Source organism: Aphelocoma coerulescens, assembly GCF_041296385.1.
Source record: "Aphelocoma coerulescens isolate FSJ_1873_10779 chromosome Z unlocalized genomic scaffold, UR_Acoe_1.0 ChrZ, whole genome shotgun sequence".
Lineage (NCBI taxonomy): Eukaryota > Metazoa > Chordata > Aves > Passeriformes > Corvidae > Aphelocoma > Aphelocoma coerulescens.
Window position 1 is genome coordinate 58,238,670 of NW_027184085.1, and position 16,610 is coordinate 58,255,279.

General features: G+C 40.0%; 1 protein-coding gene across 2 annotated transcripts in view; it reads right to left on the bottom strand.

Moving 5' to 3' along the window:
• The window catches only part of PRR16 (proline rich 16), a 142,524-nt gene that overhangs the window by 32,500 nt on the left and 93,414 nt on the right, over window positions 1-16,610 (bottom strand). The window contains exon 2 of one of the 2 annotated variants that reach the window (XR_011147672.1): window positions 14,898-15,792. Coding sequence is in view for 1 of the 2 variants with exons in the window: in XM_069001251.1 (XP_068857352.1) it covers window positions 15,034-15,792 (759 nt within the window). In the remaining variant the exon portion in view is untranslated. The remainder of the gene's footprint in view (window positions 1-14,897; window positions 15,793-16,610) is intronic. The other variant, XM_069001251.1, reaches the window with a different exon arrangement.

Below are 16,610 nucleotides of genomic sequence, written 5' to 3' on the forward strand. Positions count from 1 at the left end.
GCCTTAAAGTGGGCATCAGGCTCACATTAACTGGGAGTGCCCCTTTTTGCCATCACACAAGCACCTAAGCAAATCTGTGTGGGAAGAAATGCTGCATATGCATTGCACTCCAGCTGCTGTGACTTTGACCTGGGTCAGGCTTGGGCAACAGATCAACTCCACCGAGGTAGTGCCAGGCATGTGAGCATGAGTCACTTGGTGGGTTGACCTTAGCTGGCCACCAGGTGCCCACCAAGTCACTCTACTGCTCCCATCCTCAACTGGATTGGGGGAAAAAATATAACAAAATGCTAATGGCATAAGTAGATAAGGACAGGGACATCCTTCATCTGTCATCATCACATGCAAAACAGATTAGACTTGAAAAATTTGATCTACTGCCAGTCAAAATGGAAAAATGGGAAATAAGGAAATTATGTTATCACAGACGTGCACCAACATTGTTGATAGCTCAGCTTTAGTCAGCAGCAGATCCATCTTTGAGGAAATGGCTTTGTCTGACATGGGGACAGCTACTGGCATCTTGTCACAGATGTGACCCCCACAGCCCCCACACCAAACAAACCTTTGCCACATAAACTGAACATATGTGGTTACCCAGCCTATCTAAATTTGCAAATTTCCTAGTCCAACTCTGAACCAAAAATTACAAATCACTATCTGGAAAAAACAAAGAGTACATTAGTGTCCTTAACCTGTCTCTTATTTCCATGCACCAGTTTCTACAAAATGAAAATGTAGGACATGTAGGTCATAGCTGACTGTGTGGTCTTATCAACACAACTTTTCCACCACACAGCAAAGACTCACAGGGTAAATTAGAGAACATACAAATCATAGAATCCCAGAATGGTTTGTGTTGTAAACTACCTTAAAGATCATGTACTTTTAATTCCCCTGTCATGGGTAGGGACATCTCCCACTAGACCAGGTTGCTCAGAGCCCCATCCAACTTGATCTTGAACACTTGTGAAAATGGGTCTTCCACAACTTCTCTGGGAAACCTGTTCCAGTGCCTCAGCAACCTCACAGTTGAATTGCTTCCTAATATCTGATTTAAACCTACAGTCTGTCTGAAGCCATTCCCTTTTGTCTTGTAATAAGTCTTTCTCCAGCTTTCTTATCGGCTCTCTTCAGGTACTGGAAGGCTGCAGTTAGGTCACCTCAAAGCCTGCTCTTCTCCAAGCTGAACAATCCCAATTCTCTCAGTCTTTCCTCTTAGAAGAGGTGCTCCATCCTAATAATCACCTTGGCAGCCCTGTTCTGGATTTACTCCAACAGGTCAATTCCTGTGCTGGAGATCCCAGAGCTGGACAAAGCACTCCAGGTGGAGTCTCACCAGAGCAGAGCAGAGGGGCAGAATCCCTTCCTTCCCCTGCTGCCCACGCTCCTTTGGATGCAGCCCAGGACATGTTTGGCTTTCTGGCTGTGAGTGCACATGGCTGGGTCATCTCCAGCCTCTCATCCACCAGCACCCCCAAATCCTTCTCAGCATGGCTGCTCTCAATCTCTTCATCCCCCAGGCCTGGATTGATACCGAGGGTGTCTGAACCCAGGTGCAGCACCTTGCACTTGGCCTTTTCAAATCTCATGAAGGTCCCACAGACACACTTCTGGAGCTTGTCCAGGTCCCTCTGGATGGCATCTGGTCTTCAGGAGTGTCACTGCACCGCTCAGCTTGGTGTCAACTGCAAATTTGCTGAGGGTGCACTCAATCCTTTTGTCTATGTCATTAATAAAGGTATTAAATAACACTGGTCCCAGTACAGGCCCCGAGTGGCCCCACTTGCCACTGATGTCCACTGGGACTCTGAGCCACTAACCACAACCCTCTAGATGTGACCATCCAACCAAATCCTTGTTCATCTAACAGTCCATACATTGAATCCAACTCTCTCTTCAGTTTAGAGAGGAATGTTGGAGGGGACTGTGTCGAAGGCCTTACTGAAGTCCAGATAAATGACATCTGTAGCCCTTCTCTTACCCACTGATGTAGTCACTCCATCACACAAGGCCACCAGGCTGGTCAGGCAGGACTCACCCTTGGTGAAGTCGTGCTGGCTGTCTCAAATCACCTCCCTGGCCTCCATGTGCCTTGGCAGAACTTCTAGGAGATTCTGTCCCATGATCTTCCCAGGCACAGAGGTGAGACTGACAGGTTGGTAGTTCCAAAGGTCCTCCTTTATACCCTCATTAGTGATGGTTACAGCAATCATTTCTGCTGTCACCTGGGACTTCCCCTGACTGCTATGAATTTTTGAGTATTACGGAGAGTAGCTTGACAACTACATCAGACAATTCCCACAGGACTCTGGAATGCATCTCATTGGATCACATAGATTTATTTATGTTTAGGTTCCTCAGGTGGTCATGAACCTGATCCTCACTTAGAGTGGGAGGGACTTTGTTCCCCCAGTCCCCATCCTTCTGTCCATCCAGTCGAGATTTGTGGGAAGAGATGTTGTAAGTGAAGACAAAAGTAAAAAAGTTGCTGAGTATCTCAGCCTTTTCCTCATGAAGGTCTGACGTACAGTTCATAGCTTTTCCAATCAATATAGATGAAGCAGAGTGATACAAGTTTGTCTTATCAAACAATTTCCTGTTAAACAGAAAGCTAATACCATAGCTTTCTGCTCTTAGTAATTTAAAATACATACCTTTCCTCCTAGACTCTTATGGCACTATGATAAAGCTCCCTGCTTTGTATTTCTGACATTTAAAGCTTCCACTCATAGATCAAATTTTCCTTGAAAACACACCACAATGCACAGGTGCTGAAAGGTCATGAAATATTCATTTAAACACAATTTAAAAGATTCATTGCAAGTCTGAGAGACAAATAATTAATGTCCTGCATGCATGGTTAATGAGTGATAGCGAAAGAAAATTGTTAAAAGACATACTAGTATATATATACAAATGCTTTCCTAATAGTTTTCCTGCCTCAGTCTGTGAATTCAGACAAGATCAACAGTGAAGTTTGTTACACTGGCAGTCCTCTTTCTATAAATCAAATGAGTCAATTTATTTACAACCTTATTTCTTATCCCCCTAGCCTTAAAAGAAATGACTGAAGGTCATGCCTTATAACAGCTGGAGCTGAGTACTAAAAGAAAGAAGTGGATGAAAATAAGCAGTGTATGTAAAAAAATGCATTAGTACTAGAAAATTTAAATGTTAAGCTTTAGGTTTATAAGTATTTACTGTTCTGCTGCAACATTTTCCTTGTTTGATTCTTCTTCTGCCTAAGTAATACAATTGAGGCTTTAAAAGCTGTTTCCCTCTTGGAGACTTACTCTCAAGTGTGAGTGTGAACAGAATTAACCTCGGATTATACCAAATTATAAACTACTTGGAACAAAGTCCTTCATTTTCTGTACTTTTGCATTGAACACTGGCATAATTGGCCTGCATATCACTTTGACAAGATCAAACCTAAATGACAACAAACCAAAATAGATGCATTTTAAGACCTCTAACAAGACAAAGTCAATGTTAGCTGCTGGCTTTCAGATGTAGACACTTCTTATTTTCTAAAATTATTTTCTCATCTCTTCTGGCCACTAAGACATGATATCCTTTTCACGTGAATAAATAACAATTTACTCAACATATTGCAACAAAAGATTTTGCTAATTAGAACAATGTGTTGTACTATCATAAAATGAGAACTATTTCGGTACTTTAGCTCTTTTGCAAGTTTTGCCAAAACCCAAGTTTAAATTGTTCTCAAATAGCTGGTCTCCAAGCAGTGTCCAACAACAAGCCTGCAAGTTAGACATGATCTTAAAATAATACTCGTGTACTTAAAAATCAAGTCATGACAGGGAAAAAAATCATCAGTCTCTAAAGTACTCAGGATCATATTCAGTTGTAAATACAGATTTCAATTATATAAATTACGAAGTATATATTATCATAGCTGTATTTTCTCATTTCTTCAGGAGGTGTGATTACTGAAAGTGTTAAAGACATCTACCATAAAGTGATACACTTTATCAGTAACATATTATGACTGAGCTTACAAAATTATTTTAAATACATTCATAATAAATCGGAACATATTACGAAAAAGTATTTTGGATTATGCAAACAAATGCACTATGAAAATCTGGCCTGTTGGCTTACCCAAGCTTGAGACTCAGTGTTATGAATCAGTCACTAGGTCAATGCAATACAAACACATGACATTGTACCTAAGGTGTTGGAGGAGTCTTACAATTTCTTTTTGTAAACCATGAACTCTTTTTTTCAAAATTCATGGGAGCACTGAATCTTTATCAGATTAGTCTCTTTTGTAGCCTGTTCAGTAATTATTGATATAAATTCCACTGAATTTACTGTTCTGTTGATTGTTACTTTCATTTTTTTCTATGTCAGTTTTTCACTAACTAGTTCCTCAGAAGGTGAAAATATGAGCATTACTAATGTATTTTAAAATGCTAAAACATGCTGTGTTATAGATCACAAAGAAATAAAATTTTTACTATCTTTTTTCTTTCATTTTTTTTTTTCCAGTTGGTTGGTTTCTGTGGGTTTTTGGTTTGGTTTTTTTTTCTTGAAGGAACACAAAATGGAAGACTAAAAAGAGAAAAGAAAAATTAGAATACACAACTTCCATGTCATACTTGCCAGGACAAAAATAAAAAAATCCCTCAACAAGTCCTTGGCAGAAAAAAAGCTTGATTACTATCTTAATGCAAATGAGAGTGGTGTTTTTCCTGTCGCTAAAAATTCATTTGTGTTTCATTCATATCTCCAAGGATTATGCTTTAGAAAATAAACATCCATCAGAAGCTCTTTTTTATGTATTTCTTACTTTACTGATATTATGACAACTTGCTGCAGAAATATATTATAAATGTTTTAGACGTAGGATGTTAGATCTCCTTATTTCTTATGAAAAGATCTATTTTACTAGAAGGATTAATTAAATCACATCATAACACAACTCAAAATCTTATTTTCATTATATTTTGTACTTAGTTATTTTGGTGAAGCCCAACAACCTATTTGATAGGTATCCAGGTGTGCATATATGAAAACATTTCTCCTGCATTCTTTTCACGCGTTGTAGACACAAGTCAGGTCAAGGGAAAAACCCACATCTCTGTGACAAGATTGATTCTTTTTCCACTCTCCTCTTTCACAGTCTGACTGACTGACCAATTTTGGAGACAAACATTTTTTTCAGACAGCCTGGGCCATTCGACTGGTTCACTGCTGCACTGCAAAAAAGTTTGTAATTGACTAATTGTAGAGATGACACAGGAATGATCAGCAGAGGTGGGTTAGGATGTTATTCCCAGAACCAGTGCAGTCCCATCAGCACTGGAATTTTAATTTGTCTATGACTACATCTACTGACTGATCATGAGACTGATACCTGCACAGCTGACAAGCGCTCTGGCTGCCAAAGGATTTGTCATTATAGTTGATCTAGACTGTGCTGTTCTGCTGTAGATTTTCCACACAGATATAGAAAGATGGTTTGTTCTGAAATCGTAATTCTAGACTGCAGAGAAGCACTTCCATATATATTCATAAAAGCCATCCAGCACATTCATTTTAAGTCACCATAGAAGTAGAAGCAATTCATTAACACTCTGAACAATTTGTACTGATTTGTGCCTGTCTACAAAAAATAGAGTTTGACATTTTAATTTTTTCGTTGCTTCTGGCATGCTTAACTGATTCTTTTCATCTCTCTTCTCTGTCAAGTACAAAACTGCACCTGCTGGCTACATCAGAAAAGTGTATTTTTTGTCTGTCTTTTAATGAAAGGTGTATCAGTTCTTTTAATGGCTAACAGTGAGCTTTAGAGTAAATTACTTTGCCATCCTGCTTATGACTGTAGTATTTTTCTTAGTGTGTCTCCTTTTTAGAGAAATGCATTATGAATTCAAAGACTTCATACTGGATTACTGACTACTTTTCCAAAATAAGTTCTTCTCACTGTGAAGAATTTTAATCTTATTTCTAGTCTGATTATTAATTCAGACAACAATACCTTTGGTTTTTTACTACATTAATGGGTCCTCTGCTGTCAGAAACATTATTTCCACTGAATTAATGAATAAGCATCCCTCTCAACATTAAATTATTTTTGTTAAAGCAAGTAATATCCAGAAAATTTTAACTTTCAGTATGAAATTACCTTACTTTTACTTTTTCTGAATTTGTAATTTGCACTACCTTTTTCTGAAGATCAATTATAAGGAAAAGATATCTTCCAGTAACAGCTCACTAGATCTTGGCACTCTTTGACACTGCTTGTGGGGGGTTGACTGTGGCTGGATGAAAGCCCATTAAAGGTGCTCTATCACTCCCTCTCCTCAGCTGGACAAGGTAGAGAAAATATAAAAAAAGGCTCATGAGTTGAATTAGGGAAAGGAAGAGACCCATCTCCAATTACCATCACAGGTAAAACAGACTGGATTTGAAGAAATTAATTTATTACCAATCAAATATGGGTAGGAAAAAAATAAAAACTAAATCTTAAATCACCTTCTCCTACCCCTCCCTTCTTCCTGGGTTCAACTTCACTCCTGATTTCTCTACCTCCTCCCTGTCGGTGCAGCAGAAGAGTAAATGGAGGTTGTGGTCTGTTCCTCTGCTGCTCCTTCCTCATGCTCTTACCCGGCTCCAGCACAGGGTCATTCCCATGACACACAGTCCTCCATGAAGTTCTCAGAGCCCCATCCAAATAGATCTTGAGCCCTTCTAGGGATGGAGAATCTATAATCTCTCCAGGAAACCTGTTGCAGTGTTTCATCATCCTCTTCATAACTCATTTCTTCCTTATACCTTGTCTGAATCTACAGTCCTTTGGTTTAAAATCATTACTCCCTGTCCTATCACTACAGATCCTACTATAAAGTCTGTCTCTATCTTTCCTACAGGGCCCCTTTATATATTGAAAGGCCACAGTAAGGTCTTCCTGAAGCCTTCTCTTCTCCAGGCTAAACAACCCAGACTCCATCAGCCTTTCCTTGTAGGAGAGGCTCACCCCTCTGCTCAATTTTGAGGACCCTCTCTGGACCTGCTCCAATAGGTCCATGTCTTTTTTGTACTGAGGACTCCAGAGGCAGAAGCAGTAGTCCAGATGGGGTCTCATCAGAGCAGAGCAGAGGAGGAGAATCACCTTCCTTAACCTGCAGGTCACACTTTTGATGTGCTCAGGGTACAGCTGGCTTTCTGGGCTGTGTACACACATCACCAGCTCATGTCCAAACTCTTATCCTCCAGTACCCATTAATTCCTAAGCAGGGCAGCTCTTGATCTGCTTATCCCCAGTCTGTATGGACACTGGGGGTTGACCTGACCCAGGCACAGCACCTTGCACTTGGCTTTATTGAACCTCATGAGTTTCCCATGCACCCACTTCTGAAACTTGTGCACCCCTCTGGATGGCATCCTGTCCTTCAGGAGTGTCACTGCACCACTCAGCTTGGTGTCATCTGCAAACCTGCTGAGGGTGCATTCAACCCCTTCATCTGTGTCATTAATGAAGATGTTAAATGACATTGATGCCTGTACAGACCCTTGAGGGCACCACTTGCCACTGGTCTTCATCTGTCCATCAAGCCATTGATCACTTCCCTCTTATTTGGATGTGACCATCTAAATAACTCCTACTCCACTGAATTGTCTATCCATATTTCTCCAATTTAGAAAGAATGTTGGATGTTGGAGACAACTGTGTCAAATGCCCTACAGCAGTCAGATAGATAATGTCTGCAGCCCTTCCCCTGCCCACTGGTGTACTCTCTGCATTGGAGAAGATCACTAGGTTGGTCAGCCATACTGGTCATCTAGAGTCACCTCCCTGGCCCCCATGTGCCTTAGCACAGATTCTAGGAGGATCTGTCCCATGACCTTCCCAGGCACAGAGGTGAGCATGGCAGGTTGGTAGCTCCCGGGCTTCTCCTTTCCATCCTTTTTCAAGATGGCTTGGTTCAATGTTTCCCTTTTTCTTGTCACGTGGGACTTCCCCTGACTGCCATGACTTTTTGAGTATCAAGGAGAGTGGCTTGACAACTACATCAGACAATTCCCTCAGGACTCTGGGATGCATTTCATAGGGTCCCACAGACTTATGTACATTCAGGTTCCTCAGGTGGTCATGGACCTGATCCTCATTTAGAGTGAGAGTGACTTTGCTTCCCCAGTCCCCAGCCTGCTATCCATCCACTTGAGAGGTGTGGGAAGAGAGGTAACCATTGATTGAAGCGAAAAAGTTTAGTATCTCAGCCTTCTCCTTGTGTGCTGTTATCAGTTTGCCAGTCTGTGTTCATCAGGGGCTGTACACTTTCTTTGGCCTTCCTTTTTTGTCTGATAAACCTGCTGAAGCCCTTCTTACTCTTTGCATCCTTTGCCAAGTTCAGCTCCCCCTGCACCTTGGTCTTCCGGGCCTCATCCCTAAACAACCAGGTAACATCTCCCTAAAATCTTCCCAGGATACCTGTCCCTGCTTCCATTATCTGTGCATTTCCTTCTTTCCCTTTTGTTTAACCAGCAGGTTTTGATTCATTCATGCCCACCTCTTGCTCTGCTTTCCTGATTTCTTAAACATGGGGATGGAGAGCTCCTATGCTCCATGGATGTATCTGCCAGTCCTGTTCTGCTCCCTTGTCCCAGTTTCCCGGTTTTTAGTTGCCCATTGACTAACTTCTCAAAGAGCTGAAATTTTGCTTTCCTAAAATTCAAGGTGCTGACTTCATTCTTCTCCTGACCTGTTGGTACTGAATCCCCTCCCAACATGCCTCACCTTCACAGGTGTCCTTATACAACTGGTATGAGGCCCTGGAACCTAGGGAAGTGAGAATGAAGATTCTTCTGGGATGGAGGGGCTGCCTATGGCAGGGCAGCCTACCCCTACACCATGACTTCCTCAATTAAACAAAAAAGAAGGGTAGTAGTCACTGGTAACTCCCTTTTGAGAGGAATGGAGGGCCCAGTATGCTGACCAGACCCAACCCACATGGAGGTGTTGCCTCCCTGAGGTCCACATAAAACACAGCACCAAGAAACATGCCAGCCTGGTATGGCCCACTGATTATCAGCCTCTGTTGGCTTTTCAGATAGGCAGCAATGAAATCCCATCAAGAAGGCTGCAGAGTGAAGAAGGACCTCAGGGCCTTGGGACAACTGGTCAAGAGATCTGGAGTACAAGCTGTACTTTGTCGTACCAGTTGCAGGGAATGATGGGGTAAGAAACAGGAAAATCATGCAGAATAATACCTGGCTTAGAGACTGGTGTGACCAGCAGGATTTTGGGGTTTTTGATCACAGGTCAGTTTTCACAACACCAAGCCTACTGGCAACAAACAGGGAGAAAGGATCTTAGCTCAGGAGTTACCAGGACTTGCTGAGAGAACTTTAAACTCAATTTGAAGGGGTACAAGGATATAGACAATGTAATTTTTAGCTCCAGTATACAATCATCACTGTATTTGCAAAAAAGGAAAACCAAAATATTCTGTAGGCGTTAGAGATTCATACAAAGAAACACTATCATAATGTTCTGGTTTTCACATCCAAGAAGAAGACCAACGCATACTAGTAACTTTTACTTAGGAAAATCAATGTTGAACTGGAAAGGAAATAATCGCTTCTAGGAGAATTTCTGTCACTGACTGGCTTTTTTCTTGCCTCTTAATATGACTTGAGGTTAAGTTTAAAGTAATGCTAAGAACCCTATGTAAAGGAAAACAAGCTCTCAAATTGATGTTGTTATCATCATGTAAGCACCACTGAGGGATACCCTTAAACACATCTGTTTAAAGTTCTTTTCATAATTTGCCTATTATTTTCCCTTCTTATGTAATTTTTTCCCACTATTGCTTGCAAGATTGCATAAGAAGTTAGTCAAAAGATCGGACAAACAACATCCAGGGGCAGATCTGATATCAGAAAATTCTTACAAAAACATAATTTCTTTTCATGAATATAATTTACAAACAACAATGAGGTAGATTGTGCTAAGTTCCTTAAAGAATCCTAGTATACGTATCCAATATTTCAGGAATTAAAGAAAAAACCTCTTCTCTTGAGGAGAAGATACAGCAATTCCTGGACCTTTGCTATTTATCTTTCCCAAGCAAGGCAGCAGAACAATTCTGGTTTTATTCATTCCTTGAAGCACTGCTGTTGGCTGGATATCAGGTGCAATTAATGTTCTACTTTTTTCTCACCTATCTATAAACACCATTTTCACGTGACAAAAGATACATAGTCCTGCAATAACAAACCCAGTCCTCTACAGTGTGAAAAGTTCTAGCCCATCTTCATCATACCTCCATGAGGGATTCTCATCTTATTTTTATAACCTGAGAGGAGAATGATTGCCTCAAAATAGGAAACTCTTCCTTCAAAATTTCTAAAGACTTAGCATTACAAAAGACTAGGCAACCTAAATACAGACATGGTACCACCTGCTTCACCATTGAAACAATGCAACCCAGTTGATGAACACAGTGCAGGTGTGATTTCTTAACAAAACTCTCCCATCATGTAGCAGAAACATTGCCATACATGAAAAAATGTGAGAGTACAGAGAACAGGAGAGATTTGCACAGCTTGATTCGAGCACAGGCCTCTCTCCTGCAGCATGGTCAGGTCCATTTATCCCAGCAGCTCCAGTCTCAGCTAACAAGAGAGCTCTTTGACCAGTATGAGTTAGAGACATGTCAAATCATTTAAGATCAGAAATGAAAGTTAGCTTGCTCATGGTCCCCAAAGCTATCCCAAGATGGATTACTACAGACAACTTCCCAAAATTATAACTGATGGAGAAATTTGCTCTGTTGGACTATTCACCACCATAGAACAAGCAACTGAGATAAAATCCCTGCTACTTTTTTCTGACTAAAAACCATGAACATGTAACTGGTACCAAAGATGGGGCTGTATTGCAGTTTGCATGCACTGCTCTGTAGGACACTGAGCCAGCAACACCAGCACTGCTGCTGCTTCAGCTGCGGTCTGTGCTAATACAGATACAGAAATTTTGGGCTGCAGCATGTAAATATTTCATGAGATATATCACAAACTTCCCTACAAAATACAATGTGTTTATATAACAGGTGCCATGTATTTTTTCAGATTGAGTACTCTAGAGATTGTGCTTAGCAAGGTTTGCCATAGACATTTATTCATGTGCCTTTGTGCATACTTCGTTTGCAAGACCTTTCTGTACCTGTCAGCATTATGCTTTCAATCTTATTACTGGTTTGAGCAGTGGAAAGGTATTTTGCTTCTACACACACATAGAGCCTCTAAAAAAGCATGGCTCACAGCATATATAAAAGCAGAGTATGAGAAATGCTGCCTCTGCAAAAATATGTGCCCAATATTCATGCCTCCTTTAAGACTACATTAGACAAGTGCCACAGCAACCATAGTATGATTTTATATCCACATGTAAAATTACTGTTCGTGGCATCACTGAAAGGAAAGCCATAAATAGAACATGGAAAGAAAGAGATATGAGCAAACATACATACACAAATCTCCCTGGTAATTAAAAAATTCATATTGCGCTCTGATTCAAAACCAATAAGCAAGTTATCTGAAGAAAGCTAAGAGCTACAAGAGCTCTAGTGTACTTATTTCGTGTCACATTTTAAATAAAATATTGATTTAATATTACAGACATTGATGAGAATTTGGAATTTTTTCTTGTTTTTGAGAAAAATAGATGATGTGATGAAAGGTGTAACAATTTGAGAAGACAAGAGAGAAGGAAGAACTGTGACTTTTATTGGGTGGTAGAAAAATCCATGATCTTTTTGAAGATTCCTACCCCATGTCCTTCAAAAGGATTGTTATTGAATTTTACTCTCCTAGTTTTCCTTTCTTACAATGCATTCATGTGTTAGCCTTTTTAATGAATGCCATTATTATAAATTAAGTCATTTCATTGCTTATTTTAATTTTCTTAAGCTTGTCCCCTTCGTTAAGTTGATAGAAACCACCTTCTCCTATTTGCACTTGAGAAGTCTAGATCTGGATAGTACAGATATTAAAATACCTTACAGGAATCAAAGCCGGACAGCAGACTGAAGTGATGGCAAACACTAATTAAAACTCTGAGTACTGTTACTGGACTTTCATTTTCTTCAGGTATTAACATCTTTGCAAAACACTAAATGTAATCTCAGAGAGTATTACATTTACATTTACAAAGGCAGACAACTCCCGTCCAGTTCTGGTTAGTTTATGGGGTTTTCCTCAGTAAACTGTGAAGCATACTGTTTTGTAGGTGTTCAAAAGTGCTTCATAGAGTTTACATTCCTAATATAAATGTAGAAAATACTGCTGGCTGAATTCAATATTGCATTTGTTGTTATGCCATTTCTATTAGCAGTTTCCATACAGATCTGTGAAATTGAAAGTTAATTGTTTCCCATGTTTTGCAATTTTACCTGTTTTAACCTTAATTTTATTCTGACATGTTATTAACGTGAAACTATTACACTGATAAAAATACCTTACAAGAGGACACAGGCCAGAGACGTTCTCATTAAAACATAACTGATACAATGTTTGTACTATGATTTAACAGAGACTCTGGAACATGCCGTATTAAAGAAAGCCTGGGTCATCAAACTTTGCAGAAAAACAATGTTTTTCCATCACATTTTGAAACTGCATTTCTGAAAGACAGCATTGCTTTTGAAAAGATGCATCTTTTCACAGCACAGCCATATCATATGAAGATATTCAGGAGGCGTGGGGAAAGAGAAAACACTTCTGAAGGACAAGACAAAGTACAAGATTCAAGATGTTGGGTACCAAAACTGAACACTAACTGCTGAAACTTGGATGCTGCTTAAGCTTTCCAGAGCTGAGAACTGTAACAAAACTCGAATTTACATGTATATCAGTGCACATCCACTGAGTACAGCATCCAGTTTGGAGGTGCTAACATGTTCATTAGACTCTGACAAGCCCAGAGGAGAAATGCTGTGCTCTGCTATCAGAGGTGAGATCATACAGAAAAATTAAACCAAGTGAGGTAACACATATGCACCAGACCATAACCCCCTAAAATGACTCAGTGTTATTTTCTTTACTATTTTATATGCAATATTTGATTTGCATTATTTCTCGTACACAGTAGCTTGTCCAAGAATGAAAAAAATACTGAACTAGTTTATAACAGGTGTATGATCTCTATAGTAGTGATAAAGTAAGGACAGCAGGAGTTTTTTTTAAAAGAAAAACCCGCAGCTATGCAATGTGGATACATCCACACATTGTTCCAGTGATTTTAAATGTAATTTTCAATGCATGAGCAAGGGAGGTGCTGTGTAGTCCCAGCATATGAGCAGAATCCTCCTGCCAAAAGCCTCATTTGGGCAGCAAAGATCTCACACAGGTGCAGGAGTTACTGCCTCCTGCTGTGAGTGCCTGGACTTACTGCGCTTGGCAACACCTCTCGTGGGATTAAGTACAGTCAAACAATACCAAATGTAAAGTGCATCATGAAAAACACATGGGAAGCATGAGGAGAAAGCATGATTAAGAATTTAGGATGCTTTCCTTTCTTTGCTTTTTATGCAGGGAATACTTCATGAAGCTTTAGACCTTAAATGTGTATTTGCACAAAACAAAATCTTTGCTTACTGCAAAGGTTTGCAAACAGTAATCATCTGATGGGACTTCTGTTATGATTATTCTTATTATTTCAGTTTAAATACTCTAATATGTATACAGGGAAACATATGTATCTGTTTAACATCTATTACTAGATGTAAATAGAAATTAAAATTTAAAATCTGTTTTGTCTGGCTTTGTCTGTTTTGCCATAAAGTACCTTTTATATTTCAGCTGAAATAAGCATACTTTTTAAATATAATATTTGCTGTTGGCCGTTGAGATTAATTTGGCACAAGTATTGTAAATAACAGATTTATTATCAGATTTTCTTCACTGATTGGATGTTTTCTAAACTCTAAGTCCCTGCAATTCTCTTTGTGAGAATAAAAGGATGTTCTTTCATAAAATAATTAAAAATACTGAGAACTTTTTTTCAACTAGTAAGAATATTAATTGGGTTCACCATCAAAATGTGATAACATGTAAAATATCTTGTTTTGCATGTTAATGCTCCATAATTGCACAGAGCTTTTCAACTTCAAAGCTCTTTACATGAATTAAGTGGATGTCCCTGGAGGCCTTAAGATACATTTTCTTTGCCTTCAAAAAGAAGATTTGCACCAGACAAAAGCTTTGTGTAAAACACAGGACAGGGCTTTGTTTTTTCCGTCTACTTACATTACGCAGTGAGATAAAATATTACCACCCTTTTGCAGACAGAGAAATGGGGCGGGGGGGGGGGAACTTAATGGGACCATTCCTGCTCATCTTAAAACTCTGTACTTTACCTTGGTAGTGATGCACTGAGCAAGTGAGAAACAAAATGCAACTCAGTTTTCCAGAGCCACGCCAACATACATTTCAATTATTTCTTTACTTCCCCACCAAAGACCAAGCTGCTGAAAGGCCAGTGATTACCTCCTTCTGCACCACCCCACACATAATGAGTTTGCTCAAGCACTCATGAAGAGAAAAAAGCATTTGCTAGAATTCAGTCAAAGGCTTTAATCTGGTACTCCGCTTCATCAAAAGACATTTGAAAAGTCCCAAAAGCCAGGAGAAATGGTTATTCTCTTTCGTCAGATAGACTGAAATCTATCACAAATCACTATGCATTATTTTCACATTGAGCTTTCTTTTCATTGTCTTTTAAACCATGCTACAAAAAAGAAACTGCTACAGATGTTTACAACCTATGTGCTAAAGAGTGAGTATTTTTTCAGCACCCTTTGCCATAATGGTTTTTTTGGTGAGTACAAATAAGATCAACAAGTATTCCTCTTTGTACTTACCATGTGATTTTTATGCCACTTCACTGGACACAGGGTGTAATACATTGGGTCTTTTTATTGCTCAAGTAGAAAGTGCTCATTACCTATTTATGTTTATATATAGGAAAAAACAAAGAGTTATTACAAGGGGCATACTTCACACTGTTGTAGTGGTTGATTTCCTCAAGATGGTCTTCTGGGGTTTTGGCGCGGTTTGTGGAGGCACAGTTGCAGGTCTCGGAGGAGGAAAGCTATTACTGGGACTTATCCCCAACCCTCCATTTTCCAGAAGAAATGGAGGCAACGGAGGTGGTGGAGGTGGCAGAGGAGGGCACTGGTGTGGCAGCTTTCCTGCAACCCGGGGGGACTCACTGTGCAAGTGCACCTCCCTGTTTTTAATGTTATACCGAACGTCACAGTCGGGGCAGTAGCCGTGGTACTGCACTTTTTCACTGAACCGTACCCGCTCCCTTGCTCCCGGCTGGGGACACCGCTCTTTCTCAGGTCTGTGCATCAGAGGCTGCATCACGACTTTCTCCAAATTACTGTTCGGTATACAGCACATATCTCCATTTGGGATGCGGCCGGGCCCAGCAGGCAGGCCCCCGTTCCGCAGCAGGGTGCCATTAGTCTTGACGGGGTTGGCCAAAGGAGGCAGCCTCGGAGGCTCATCACATTTGACAGGCGTCAGTCGAGGCGGAGGAGGGGGCGGGTTTGGCTTCCGCAGCACGGTGAGGATGGCGGAGGGGTGCGCAGGCGGCTTGATGAGGGGCGCGTTGCCCCGCACCTTGACCTTCTCCAAGCTGGAGGCTGTTGTGCTGCTGGAGCTGCTGTTCAGTGTGTCTGTTTTGGAACTGTCTGTCATCTCATCCTCCAGCTGCAGATCACAAGTCAGCGTGTCAATCTGGTCAACCACCTGCACAACAGCCAGAGTGAGAACAGTGAGAAATGCATACCTCAGAGAAGGCACAGAAAAACAAAACCATTCTCCACTATCAGTTTGTCCTCTCCAGAACTGAAGCATCTAATTTTTTTGACCATTATTTCCTTTTTCTTGTCAACGTAACAAAATAATCAGAATAAAAATGACAACAATAATTATGATAGGAATGGCTAGTTTGCTAGCTCATCACCTGAATACAAGAGAAATATAACTTGAAACAGTCTAGAATGAAATTCCCTTTCTTCCCCTCCAGGGTTTACTCGGTAATATCATTTTAACTGAAGTGTAATTCTTCAATATTACACTTTGCCTTCCATTTCAGGAGGAGACAAAACTGTTCAACTTTAGCTTCTACATGACAGCTTCTGAACCCAAAACTTCTGCACAGTATCTTTTAGCTCTGGCCTTTCAAACACTCTAGATTTAAATACGCATTTTCTGTATAGGTGATTTTATATACCTAGAATCAAAGTTTGATACACACTTTTCTGACAATTTTTTAACATTTTTTAACATTTAAAAGAGACTCTGAGAAACAAATTCTCTCTTGCATTATATCCCCTTATGAATATTTTCCATAAGATCTGAAATCCTCCAAAACAATACTGAAACAGCATTTGCTGGAAGAGGAAAAGTTGCTTGGTTTTCAGTTACAAGTATTTAAGAACTCATGCACTTTCTTTGAAGTTTTCCTCTACCTCCCAGAATTCTGTTTTTAGATTCTACATTGTTAGAGCTTTTCTAGTCTTTAAGACTACTTTTTCTACTGATTTTTTAAAGGACATGAAACC